The 14421-nt window shown below is 28.2% G+C and overlaps 1 protein-coding gene across 1 annotated transcript in view; it reads right to left on the bottom strand.

The window, feature by feature from the left end:
- The window catches only part of LOC107071184 (uncharacterized), a 66920-nt gene that overhangs the window by 36786 nt on the left and 15713 nt on the right, over positions 1 to 14421 (bottom strand). Inside the window, 1 exon segment of the mRNA XM_015329957.2 lies at positions 5248 to 5314. Coding sequence (XP_015185443.2) covers positions 5248 to 5314 — 67 coding nt within the window.

Genomic DNA, 14421 nt, shown 5'->3' with positions numbered 1-14421 from the left:
CACATATATATATATAATATATTGGGTTGTCACACATATATGAAATTTGTAGTTCATTGTATCGTCAACTATTTTTTATTTGTTTTTTTTTTTTACAAATTTCATACTTGACAACCCAACATATATATATATATATATATATATATATATATATTACATTTAATATATACTATATATATATATAATAATAATAATAATAATATTTAATATATTTTTATAACATATATTATAATATATGATATATATTATTATAATATTGTAATTATCAATCATACAATTTTATTACTCTATTATTTTATTATTTCCCAATTGGAGTATTTGGTGAATTTCTTACACCTAACTTTGAATAATTTAAAAAAAAAAACAAAGGACTTTTGTTAAACAATTTTGTATAATTAAATTTGTAAAACATTGGAAAGCACTTTCGATAAATTAGATAATTAAATGAATAAAGCTATTACGACTAGTGACTGAACTTTAATAGAAACTAATCAGTTTATAAATAGGATACATCTTGAATTGATATATATATATATATATATATATATATATATATATATATATATATATATATATATATATATATATATATATATAATACATACATTCGTGTTACATTCTATATATACGTCATTCTAAATATTCATGTATTCATGTCGATTTTGATCATTCATGTTGCAACATTAAATCCAACCAACATATACAAATCAAGAATAAAACATTTAAATGCTTGTCTATCGAAATATTTCATTGTGTTATTAATTCATTTCAATTTCTAGTCAATACAACTAGGATATACACCATAAAAAAAAAAAGAAAAAAATTAACTAACCTATTGAAAAAAAAAAAAAAGAAACAACACAATGATGAAAATCGTGAATGCAATTGAAAAAAAGGGGTAGGGTGTCTTTTATCGAAGTAATGGTTCTACAACTGAGTAAATAATCTTATTAAATCGTTTTGCAACATTCGCATAAATGCATACATAAGATGATAACATGGAAAATATATATGTATAGAAAGAAACGGTAAAGCTCACACGGAAGTCACGCGAGAAACGAATTAGAAGCCTAAACGTGTGTTGTTTACCGCTTTGGTAACATCGTCTAATCGAATTTACCTTATAACGCAACACGATTTCTATATTTCATCAAATGTCAACTATTGATATTAAATTTATCCCTTATTATTATTATTATTATTATTATTATTATTATTATTATTATTATTATTATTATTATTATTATTAACAAAACTTTCTTAAACTTATCACCCATAAGACTAACTATAATTAAATTAAATCCAACTACTACAATCATCGTTATCCAATTTATTTGTTGTTTTATTATCAAATACAATTTTATTGTTTCAAATTTATAAAACTAGGTGGAAAAGTTGAAAAGTTTTGTCAATAGAAAAAATATTTAAAAAAATGTAAAAGCAAAATTTGACTCGACTCACTTAAAATGATGATGAATAAAAATAAAATAAAATAAAATAATAATAAATAAATGAAATAAAAAAATCTATAAATAAATTGAACAAATAAATAGAATAAAAAATGTAATAAATAAGACAGACAATTTACTTTATAAGTAGAAATATATATTACGATTGGATGTGTGTATGTTAGTATGTTTGCATGTTTGTGTGTGTGTGTGTGTGTCACTAGAAGTTTCATTATTTTCCAACAAGTTAACCCAGGTTATTTTGACATAGTACTCGAAAAGTTCACAAGAGACACTTCTTTTTATTGTCTTTTTTGTCACGCTGCAACAGAGACATAGTAAGAGAGAGAGAAAGAGAGAGAGAGAGAGAGAGAGAGAGAAAGAGAAAGGGTCAACCATGGTAGAAGGATACGTTAGATGAAAAGCTCTCTTTGATGCGCTCCATCGAACCGAAAGCTCTGCAAGAGAGCCAATGCAAGCTCGGCGAACCAGAGACTGACGACCTTCCGTACACGTGGTTAACCTCTATACATTTTCTTTTCCTTCTTTCCTTCCTTCCTTACCAACCCTTCCACCTTTTCACCCTTCTATTCTTTCTTCATTCTTTTCAGATTAACATTGTCCCATTTTCTTTAATCCTAATTAAAAGATTTCCATTGCAATTTGTCCTATTACCATCTACAAAGTTCTTACGTAAAATATTTCTTAAACAATTATTAAAAGACATTAATTTAGTACATTTAATTAATAAAAATGAATAATTTTGTTTATAATTAATTATTATATATTTTTAATTATTAATATATTCAAATATAATAATTATATTCAAATATCAAATATAATTATTATATTTATATTTATATAATTTTAATTTCAAATGAGATTCAAATTTAATTTTAAAAAAGAATTATTTTAATAAAATAAAAAAATAAATAAATAATAATAATAATAATAATATTAATAATAATTACGATGGGTCAATGATCAAATAAAATTTCTAAAAAATATAATATATATATATATATATATATATATATAGAATGAAGTATACTAAAATGTTGAAGTTTCAAGATCAAAAGCTCACATTTTAATATATACATACGCATTCGCATTAAATGTGTGTGCATATGTGTGTGTGTGTGTGTGTGTATGTGTGTAGAGACAGAGAGATAGGACTATGAGAAACGTCGAAGGAAATTAATCGATCACCTAGTGCATCATTCATCAGTCTCTCGTAACACCAAGGACGAGAGAGAGAGAGAGAGAGAGAGAGAGAGAGAGAGAGAGAGAGAGAGAGAGAGAGAGAGAGAGAGAGAGAGAGAGAGAGTACATTCGAGATGCGGTTTACGAAGATGCTTCCCGTTGATCGGATCTTCCTAGAAGATTCAATAATTTAATGAGAGACAGCAACTATCGATCGATCTTCTACTCATCTAATTCTATGTCCTATCTTCTATTTCATCATCTATTCTTTCAATCTTTTATCAATTTTTTTTTCCCAAAGATTTTTTTTTTATTTTCAAATTCATCAATACAACAACAAATCTGATCAATCGTTGATAACAATAGTTATTGAAATTTGCGACTTTTTTCTTCTCACAATCTCTGGTGTTTTATCTAAAATACACCCATGTGTTTTTTTTTTTTAATATAAATAACAAATATTTATATATTAATAATTTTATTGATATCAAATTTAGATTTTAATTAATAAAATTAAGGTATCGAATATATTATATTTATATAATTATAATATATATAAATATAATAATAATAATTAATAAAATATGTGTAATTAGAATATATATATAAAATATTTGATATTTTTATTAAATAAATATATATATATATATATAGTAATAAAATATATAATAATAAAATTACAATATCAAATATATTATATATATATTTATTTAATTAAAAAATAAATATTTTTAATAAAACATAATAATAATAATAATAATTATTATTATTATTATAATTAATAAAATATATAATTAAATTATATAAGAAATATTTGATATTTTATCCTACCCCTCTGTTTTTTTTTTAATATAAATAAAAATAAAAATAAAAATAAAAATTACAATTCCAAAAATTTCTGTAATAGAAAACAGAAAAAGAAAAAAACAAAAGGAAAAATAATCGAATATTTATTTGTAATTTTGCATAACTGTTAAAGACATAAAATATAAATTTAGTAATTTGATATAAAACGTTAAAAGGGGGTCCATAAATTGTGGGTAGAATTCGTGGACAATTGGAATAAAACACATTTCATATAGTTTAAACGGACGTTTCATACATTTCAAAGCTGTCTAGTTAGTGGACAGGTCAGTTTATTCGTTTGGTCAGCATGTAGTTTCGAATTAGACCTTCCTTTAAACTAAATATCGATTCCCATTTGGTATCAACAAAGTTAAAAATATCTATTTGCATATCGTGACGCATTATCGCGAATTAAACATACTTTTCCTAGTTTACATGTATACTTATCTATCCCGTTTAACTATCTATCTATCTATCTATCTATTTCTCAATCCTTTTTACTGGTTGCTCAATTATGGTTGATTTTAAATATAGAAAAGGTCAGCATTGTGTTACAAAAATATCAGATTACTCAAAAAAAAAAAAAAAAAAAAAAAAATACAACAGAATACATTTTTATTTTATCTTTGAATTCATCAAAACAAAAAAGGAATTGTCGAAATAAACCAGTGGGTAGTAAAAACGAGAAAGAACATTTCAACAAAAAAATGACGATGGTTTCTGGTAATCGTTTGGTTTATAATCGTAAAGCTGAAATATTACAACCAACAACAACAACAAAATAAAACAAACATAAACTTGCATAGGCTAAAATTAACGAGATTTGCGAGCGTAATAACGAAGGATATTTTGGCGCATGTTGAAGTTTTTAAACCGACAGTGGTGATGGTGAAAATGGTGGATATGAAGGAAAGGTTAAAGTAGGGGAGAGTGTGTGCTAGGTTGTAGAATGAAAACGATGCTGCTTTTGTAGGTGGCAGAATTGCTAATGGTGCTTAAGTAAGCTCCCATTGAGAATACGGTTGGTAGTATCTCGAGATCAATTTCAAAGGACGACAACGATATTTTCGTCGACAAAATCATCCTCTCGGTTTCTTTTTTTCCTATTTGTGTGTATATGTATGTGTTATTATTTTTATTTTATTACATGTCCAAAATCGTGACGAAAATCTCATTGTCATTTCATTTTATTCTCCTACGTAAAATAAGTGCATAACCAACCCAACGTAGGTAGTAAAATGTACCCACGGAAATTGCACATATTACGTGAAAATATATACGGATACATATATAGTACATACACGTACACGTATAAACCTATATATATATATATGTATATGTATTTCGTATGAAGGAAGAATATGATTCCACGTTTTGTAAGTTTCCATAAATGTAGAAAATCCGATGATCGGACTTAACAGCTTTTTAAATCCTTTTGTAGAGAATCCTATTTCCGACAAATCTAAATTTTACACACATATACAGATTTATTTTTAAAATTTCTACGAATCACAATTTATCTTCCACATGTGATTTTTACGAAAATATAAATTATTATTCGAATTTTAAATGCACACCTATAAAAAGCATGTTCGAAGAAAATGACATATAGAGTTAATTCAAATGAATATTCAATACAATTTTATGTCCAATGTTCGTAAAGAAAATCAATTGTTTGTTAATTACGGTGTATCAAAAAGGTGAGACACTTTTAATACCATCGTGCCTTAAAGGATTAAAAAAAACTTACTTGGGAATATCGCCGATCCTTGGACGACGGCATATTCGGGGACAGACGTTTCCCCATATGTTGCAGGCTGTAACAAAATAATCAAAAAAACAACTCGTTAGAAAAAAAAACATAGAACAAAATAGAACATTAACTTTTATGTGTGTAGCAGATTAAGTTATCAAAATAAAATAAAATAAAATGGTCAGGGATATTTTTCGAGAATAATAATAATACTGTAAAAAGATTCAAACAAAAATGAGCATGCAGAAATGAACGATATCGTAAGGGGAAATTCGCTATTTCCTTTTTAGCTCATCCAAACGGAACTATGCAACTGGTATAATAATCATTCGGTTACTACAGATCAAAATGAGATGAAAGATATATCTTAATCTTAGAAAGATCTTTCATTAATCGATCGTTTATCGATCAAAACGAAATCAAAAGAAATTCATATATATGAATGTGAGATACGTTTCATGTGACAAAATAACAAAACATATCAAACAAATGGACCACCCCATTGATAAATTTTCCGAACGTACCTATTACAAACGTTTCTATCTAATCGTCAAAAATAAACTATTTTTCATGAATATATGAATGTGTATGAATGATTGTGAGATATGTATCAAAATTGGCATTGAAGGAATCGTTCATTTCGAATGGAAAGTACGGAAACGTTTAATTCGAATATCAGAATACCTTCGGAACATCGAGGTTAATTGCGATTCATTGCAATTTGTGATCCGGCACTTCCCCGTTATAACATCTCTCTCTCTCTCTCTCTCTTTCTCATACACACACATAGGAAGACATGGATACACTTTGTCTCACTTTTGCTAGAATGGTTTGAAACCTCTTGTACTAGGCAGCAACCCTGTTCATTCCCATCATCGATCCATGCTAGCCGACGTAGCATTTACTAATTACAAAGTTCACCTTTTGAACAATTACGATGCAAGATGCCACCGACGACTATGACTACGACGACGATGACGATGACTATGATGACGATGATTATAATGACGAGGGGTGGAGAAGGAAGAGGAGGAGAATCAGGAGGAGGAGGAGGAGGAGGTGGACAAATGATGTGGAAAGTGACGAAAGCGATATTCTCGCAAGGCCAACCATCCAGTATCGCTACCAAGCGTGAAACGATCAACTTCCTCTTTCCATGATGAAATCAAATTTACGAACGGTTAATGATTTTAACATCATTTACGAGCCCGTTTATGCATGAGAATGTAATCGAAATATATAGATAGATAGATAGATAGATAGATAGATATAGAAAAGAGAGATAAATTACTAAATTATTTTAATTATTTAACTCTTCAAAAGAATATTAACAACTATTATGTATTATTTAATACAATTCACAAAGTAAAATAGTTAAATATATAATATATATTTTCTAAATACGAAATTATTTCTATCTATGAAGAATAATGATTATTATTATATAAATTATAATTATTTATATAAAAAAAAGAAAAAAACAAAGATAATATATATATGGAATGAAAAAGTAGATGGTATTTACGTTGGAAAAATACTCGACGAAATAACACTTATCTTACCTACTCTTTTGAAAGACCCAGAGGTAACTTGAAAAGATAATGTTTACACGTGTAAACGTCTCGAGGTAAAAGACGATTCTGATGTTCAAAGTTAAAAGAAAATATTACAGTTAAATGAGAATAGGAGAAAATAAATAATACAAATCATCTTCGATAGTCGTCTCCGTGGTGGCCAATAATAATAACAATAACAATGAAGACAATAACTGGGTTCGTATGTCAAAGGTTAAATGCAAACGTAGAAAGAGAAAGAGAAAGAGAGAGAGAGAGAGAGAGAGAGAGATAAAGAGAACAACCATGAAGAATAGATTATTATTTATTCATAGATTTTATCATTTTAGTCATCGACGTAAAGAAATAAGCAAGCAACATTCTCTTATGTTTGCGATCAATCGATGAAAAATGCATATTTCTTTTTTTATATAAATTTCAAATGACAAATAATTATTTTTTATTGAATTATTTATTATCGATGATAATTTCATTTATTTGAAAAAATTATATTATATTATATTTATATTAAAGTTAGGTACTTATGTATTAACGCTACCGCGGCAAAATTTTGCTAATAAGCCAATCTACACCTTAAATTGTTGCGATAAATCAAAGAATAAAAAAATGACGCAACCTTGACCAAACCCTGATCAAACCCTGACAAAACCCTGACAAAACCCTGACGGTTGCTGTGTGCAAACAACAAGGTGGTTGTATGCAAAGAACAAGATTGCTCTTTATTGGCGCATTAGCGGAATTTTTGCTGCGGTGCCATGGCGTTAATATGTAAATACCTAAAATTATACATTTTTAAATAATTATATATCTATTATATATTAAAATATATAATTTTAATATATTAATAATAAAATAATATAAAAATAATGATATAAAATTATATTACATTATTTTTGATTTTATTTTTCAATGCGAATCCTGATACTTATTAATGATAAATGATTGAAACGTGAGCTATGAAATTTCTTTCGATAGCTTTAGATAAAATTGTTTGCTATATCTATTATTTTATTCTTTTCAAGTTTTCTTTATCCTTAAACTCAACATGAGAGAATTTTTTCTCTGGTCTCTCTCTCTCTCTCTCTCTCTCTCTCTTCGGATTACGATAAAGAAGAAAATAAAAAAAACCAAGAAGATGAAGAAGACGTGAAAGTTAAAGAAAAAAAAATTGAACAAGTTAAGATGAAAAAGAAAAAGAAACGAAGAAATGAAACTTTGTTGAAAACATGAACGATGATTACTATCTCTCCATCGTAGTTGTGTGTATCATTCTTATCCTATTATTTTATATATTATTAAACCACAATTATTATCTAAAAAAAAAAAAACAAAAACAAAAAAAAATATTAAAGAAAAAAATCAATAAAAATTATTTTTCGATCATCGTAGTAAAAATTGATTGGTTTTTTATTTCTTTATTTACTTGTGGTAAATGGTATATTATAACATTTAAATGTGAGAATATTAGTGGGGGAACATTAGTTAAAATATTGGCATGAACTTTGGTCCAGTTATTTGAAGTTAGCATGAACGAACCATAGACGAAAAAGAGGATATGACCGAGATAATTCAAACACGTTGTTAAGGTCGAAACAACTATCGAACTGATATACTTGCATCTCTTTCTTCCCTCTCTCTCCCTCCCTCTTTCTCTCTCTCTCTCTTTATTTTATTTCAATAATTGTTTTTTTTTTTAAATTGATTATTATAATTAACAAAAATTAAATCGTAATCTTAATGAAACATATCCAACGATAATATAATGTTTTTTTATTTTTTTTATTCATCATTAACAAAATTAACTTTAAAAGATATTCAATGATTTTGTACAAAAAAAAAAAAAAAGAAAAAATCAGAAAAAAAAAAGAAGAAGAAGAAGAAGAAGAAAAGGAAAGTGAAATTTTCTAACTCGTTTGAGTTAACCATCCGACACTTCAATAAAAAAAAAAAAGAAAAAAAAAAAAGAACAATTTCTCGCAAGATTTCATCAGACTGAATATTTCCAAGAAAAAAAAATTAATAATTTTCTATTTATTTTTTTTTTTTTTTATTTCTTTTTTATTTTCGATTTCAAATCGTCTCGGTTAAATTACGTGCCTGCGTTGGACGAGAGGAGAGTTGTAAAAAAAAAAAAAAAAAAAGAAGGGAGGGGGGATGGATATCGTTGAAAGACGATTTTCGTGAGTATAAACGGAAAAATCGTGGCGACGTTTTGTCGAGGGGGGGGGGGAAAATAAAAAAAATATTGCCTCCTAAATTGCTTTCGATATCGATACGATATCGATACGATACGATACGATACGATACGATACGATACGATACGTATCATCGATCCTCGTAGCAAACGAATGAAGTGTATTAAACTTTATACACGATACGATATCCTAGTTTTAAAAAGGATGAAATAAGAGTAGAGGAGAGAGTAGTAACAAGGGATGATAAATCCCACCCCACGCATTCCCTTGTTGCAATTTTGGATTCACCCATAATATCAAAACTTTCCACAGTATTTTTTTTTTATTTTTTTTTATTATTCTTCTACTCTTGTTTTATTTGCATACAAAACGTGCAAGATAATTCGTAAGTTTTGAGACACATGAGTTTGAACGAATGCAATTGCCAAATTTTTGATTTGATACTAACAAAAATAAATATAAAAATAGAAATAGAGATAAATAGAACAAAAATAGAGAGAAAGAGAGAGAGAGAAAGACAGAGAAAGAACTTTAAGAAATTAGCAACGAATCGAGAAATTATTTTTTTTTTCTCATCACTTTTTCACACTTAAAAGTGTGAAAAAGTTTATACAATTGTTTATTCAAAGTATTTTCTTTCACTTACATATACTTCTTATATACAAATACAAATACCAATACAAATGCAAATACACGTATCACGTAAAGAAGACGTACACGACGATGTTGTAAATAAATTCGTGCATTTTTGTTTTCTCAACATACTTAAACAAATTTTTCTGTGTCAGCTTTTAAGCGTATCTTAAGCGTAATAATAAGACCTTCATAATCATCACCACCCCCCTCATCCTCCTATTACCGTAGGAAAAAAGAAAATGAAATGAGAGGGGGGAAAGGTAGGGAGAGAAGGAAAGAGTTACGGTAAAATTGTCAGAGTTTAAGTAGAATTGTGCAAATACACAAGACATTCGAATCGTCATCTCCGGCCTCGGTCCAAACCTACTTGATTTCACTTTCACGTCAAATAAGAGAAAGAGAGAAAGAAAGAGAGAGAGAGAATAAAAGAAACAAAAAAAAAAGAGGAAAAGAAAAGGTTTTGCAACCCACGCAAATCCAACATCTCGCGTTGGCACGCGTCGTAACACAAGAAATACAAAAAAAAGGTACGGAATAAAAGTGTTTTTTAAAGAGAAGAAGAAAAGAAAAACGAGAACAAGAGAAATTTGTCCCTTTTCTTTCTCTTTTTTTCGTAATATTCAACTTACCAATCCGTCCATTCGACTATTTTTCGTTCATTAAAAGGCACCTTTCCATTTCGTTCATTAAAAGGCACCTTTCCCAATTTCGTTCACCCTTCGTCTTCTTACGAATGAATTTTAATTGGACGAAAAATCGAACGTCAGTTCAAAAGAAAAAACGATTGACCGAAAGGGGTGTTAAAATGCAAAAAAAAAAAAAGAAAAAAAAAGAAAGAAGGAAAGAACCAAAAAAAAAAAATGTCTAATTGAATTAAAATCGTGTCAAATGTTAAAGCGCGTTTTTGTCATTTTTCAAATTCCAAATATTAGCATATTTCGAAAATCAATGCATGCAATAGCATGTATAGCAATACGTGACACATATATGTATACGTGTATATGTATGTTATGTATTCATGTGTTAGTTATATTTGTGTAAAAGGGGGACATTCAATTAACGGTTGGAAAACAATAAAAATTTTCAAAACTTTTCATCAACCGCATGCGTATTTGTATTCGTATTTGTATTCATGCATGCATGTATGTGTATGTATACACACGTGGAAACGGTACCAACAGAATTAGAAAATCCTTGTTTAATATAACACGTTTACGCAAACTCGTGAAAACGAGAGAGAGAGAGAGAAGAGAGAGATACTGCGCAGATTGAAAACTCTTATTCTCGAATCGTGACAGTTGCATCTCGAATCTAGGTGATAATAATATAATACCTGAATTGATAACACGTCAAAAAGAGAAAGACAATTAAATTAGAAAATAATTGAAATAGAAATAGAAAGTGAGAGATAGAATAAGAGAGTAAATTAAAATACAATTACAATAAATCAAAATACAACAAATTAAATATTTACTCAAGAATTTACAATACGAATTTAGTTTACTATGTTAGTTAGAGTTGCGTCAGGGTTTGCAACAAGGTTCTAATATGGTTGCGTCAGGGTTACCGTCCACCCCAATCGGTTACATGTTAGGGTTATTATCTTGGGAGGTTTTTTAGTTGGTAGGCAACTCAATTTGGGTTTGATCCAACACTCTCTCACGTACCGGTCCTGGGGGAGCCTATGAAGGTTTCTGCTTCTAATATAATAAAAAAAAAGAAAGGGTTGCGACAGGATTGCGTCAGGCTGGCATCAGTTTTTCCTAACATTTATATAATTCACTTTTTCTCAATTTCGCAAATTTACGAATCCTTTGATAAAGTAAATCATCATCAGACGTCATCGATACGACCACCCACGCTTTTTGATACAATCATCGGATTCTGTTCAGAGAAACGATTTAAACGTTGGCGCCATTCCCACATTTGCTTTTATCTCGAATGAACATAAAAGCATTAGATGAAATCGATTAAATTCTATCTCTTCATCCAACCTATTTTCTCCTATTCTTATTTGTCTTGTTTTTTTTTTTTTTTTTTTTTTTTAGTTTCTAATTCCAAACTAGAAACTTTCTATCGCGTAAATCTCTTATTTAGTTTAAGTTACACACAGATTCGCTACAAACCGTCTTCTGATCGTGATAATCCAATTATGGCGAACGTCCGATGCAGAAAGCTCGTTACTTTGATTTCGTTCGAATGATAACAGCAACAACTACTACTACTACTCGTTCGAGTGTGTTCTAAATGAACGATCGAATCAAATAAATTGCCCTGTGCAAAAATAAACGAGAGCATTTTCTACCCTTCTTCTCCTCCTCCTCCTTCTCCCCCTTCTACAAGTAACATTTCTATTACATGTACAATCTAATCATATTTAATGAGAGAAAGAGATAGTAATACTCAGGTAATCATACATTTTTAAAAATACATTTCATTCTAATTTCACATAAATTATCATTTTGTTTTAGTTTGTGTGTGTGTGTGTGTGTGTATTCGATTCGTTAGAATCAATCATCTTTTTTATTCGTAATATTAAAGCAAACAATAGTTTGTGTAATAAGATATGTGTGTGTGTGTGTGTGTTGAATGTATTAACATAACATATGATTCTCTCACGTATGCTGTTATCCTAGCACACTAAGAGAAACATCATCGTAACTTTGAAATCATGAATGAAAAGGATCCTCGAATAACGCGTAGAAATTCCGTTAAACTATTATCATTATTACAAGGATGGAAAGTGCAACGATGCATGGAATAGTTAGGGTGAGATGGGGTGGGGGTTGGGTGTGGGTGGGTTGCTTTCTCTATTATCGTTGATCGTACCTGACATTCATCGAATAAGAATGAGAAATGGAAACAGAAAGGGACATAGAACACAATTCATAATGCTTCCATAAACCATAAACCGAATGTAATAACGTTGATACAATATGGGATAAGGGATGGGTAGGAAAGGGTTAAATACAATACGAATGTATCAATGATATTACATTGACCAATGAATTACGAATGAATTTCGATGTTTCGTTTTTATATACGAAAAAAAAAAATAAAAATAAAATAAAATGTTTATACATATATATATATATAAATATTTTTGATAATATTAATAATTTTGATAATAATAAAATACTTTATAATATTTATGTAATATTATAATATATAAAATATTTTAATATAATATATTTATATACAAATTTTTTAATTAAAAAAAAAAAAATTAAATATATTATAAATTAAATAAATAGTTATATACATTATATAATATAAATGTATTACACACACAGAATATAATACATATATATATATATATATATATATATATATATAGTAGTTTTCTATTAAACCCGTCGCTTTAAATGATTCGCTATAATGATACGTAATTCCTATACGAAGAGGAAACGAACAATTTCCCGATAAATTTCTATATACTCGACTTGTTCCATTACATGAAAATAGAGATAGATCGAAAGAGAGAAGAAGAGAGAGAGAGAGAGAGAGAGAGAGAGAGAACAGGGATAATGAGAAGAGATCCTTTCCCTCTTACACTTTCACTCAAATTACATATCGATTTCTTATGATAACGATTCGATAATCCGAGACATCGTTCTCACGTTACTTATAATTAATGTATTTCTTATATCTCACTCACTCTCTCACTCTCTCTCTCTATCTCTCTCTTTACCCCTCATAACAGTATCAACTTCTTCTTCTTCTTCTTCTTCTTCTTCTTCTTCTTCTAAAATTTCATCGAATACTTGTTAAAGATACCGTTTTTTTTTTATTACACTAATGAAAATGTTCATTTTCTTTACAAGGAAAAGTAAACCACCCCAACCCACGCCCTTTAGTGAAAAAAAAAAAAATTATTACTCGCACAATTGATTTTACTTTTATATTATTTTTTGATCGTTACTTTCTTGTTTTATTTTCTTTTTTTTTGTTCTATTTTAATTTATTTAATAAAAAAACAATCCTTGAACAACTAAGTATCTTTAAACAAGTTTCTAAACAACTTCTTGAAAGATTGAAAAAAAGAAAATTGAAAAAAAAAGAAAGTATGTGCTAGGTAAATAATTATTCATGAATTTATCTCGTCGTAATAATGATCCTTATAAAATGAATCATCTTGAAATTAACAACAAAATATCATTCGTTGCCACGTGACTAATAAATAATTAATAAATAATAAATAAACCTAACACAAATAATAAAAAAAATATTTCCAATGTTTATTTAATTATTTTTTTTACGAATTTATTAGCGAACTTTATGACAATTTTTTTTTTCTTAATACACACGCGTGTCACACGCAATTTTATTAATTATATTTTTTTTCTTCTTTTTCATTTTCATTTTCTTCTTCTTCTTCTTGTTCTTTTTTTTCAGTTGTTTTTTTCTACACTCGCGATAATTTTAGACGAGATCGATACGAGACAAAAATCAATCTGACTGGTTATTCTTTTTGTGTTTATGTATGTATGTGTGTGTGTGTGTGTGTTTGTTTGTTTTTTTTTCTCATTCTTTTCGTATTTCTTCTCTGATTCGTGGATTACATGCATACGTGACCAAAAATAAAAAGGTTGGTGAACTCAAGTGGAAATTAGGTCGAGGGCCATCGTTGTATCATTCGAACGCGTTATTTAAAGCCTTTCTCTTGTTCTCAAGGACAACGAAATTCTAATTGTAAAAACACTATGATCCAATCTTACAACATATCTCTGTCATTTGTCAAATAGTTACGATTTAATATTATATAA

The sequence above is a fragment of the Polistes dominula genome, unplaced genomic scaffold (genome assembly GCF_049000335.1).
Source record: "Polistes dominula isolate Pdom_NZ unplaced genomic scaffold, Pdom_raw_medaka contig_73, whole genome shotgun sequence".
In the NCBI taxonomy this organism is placed as follows: Eukaryota; Metazoa; Arthropoda; class Insecta; order Hymenoptera; family Vespidae; genus Polistes; species Polistes dominula.
This window is presented reverse-complemented; position numbering and strand designations above follow the sequence as displayed.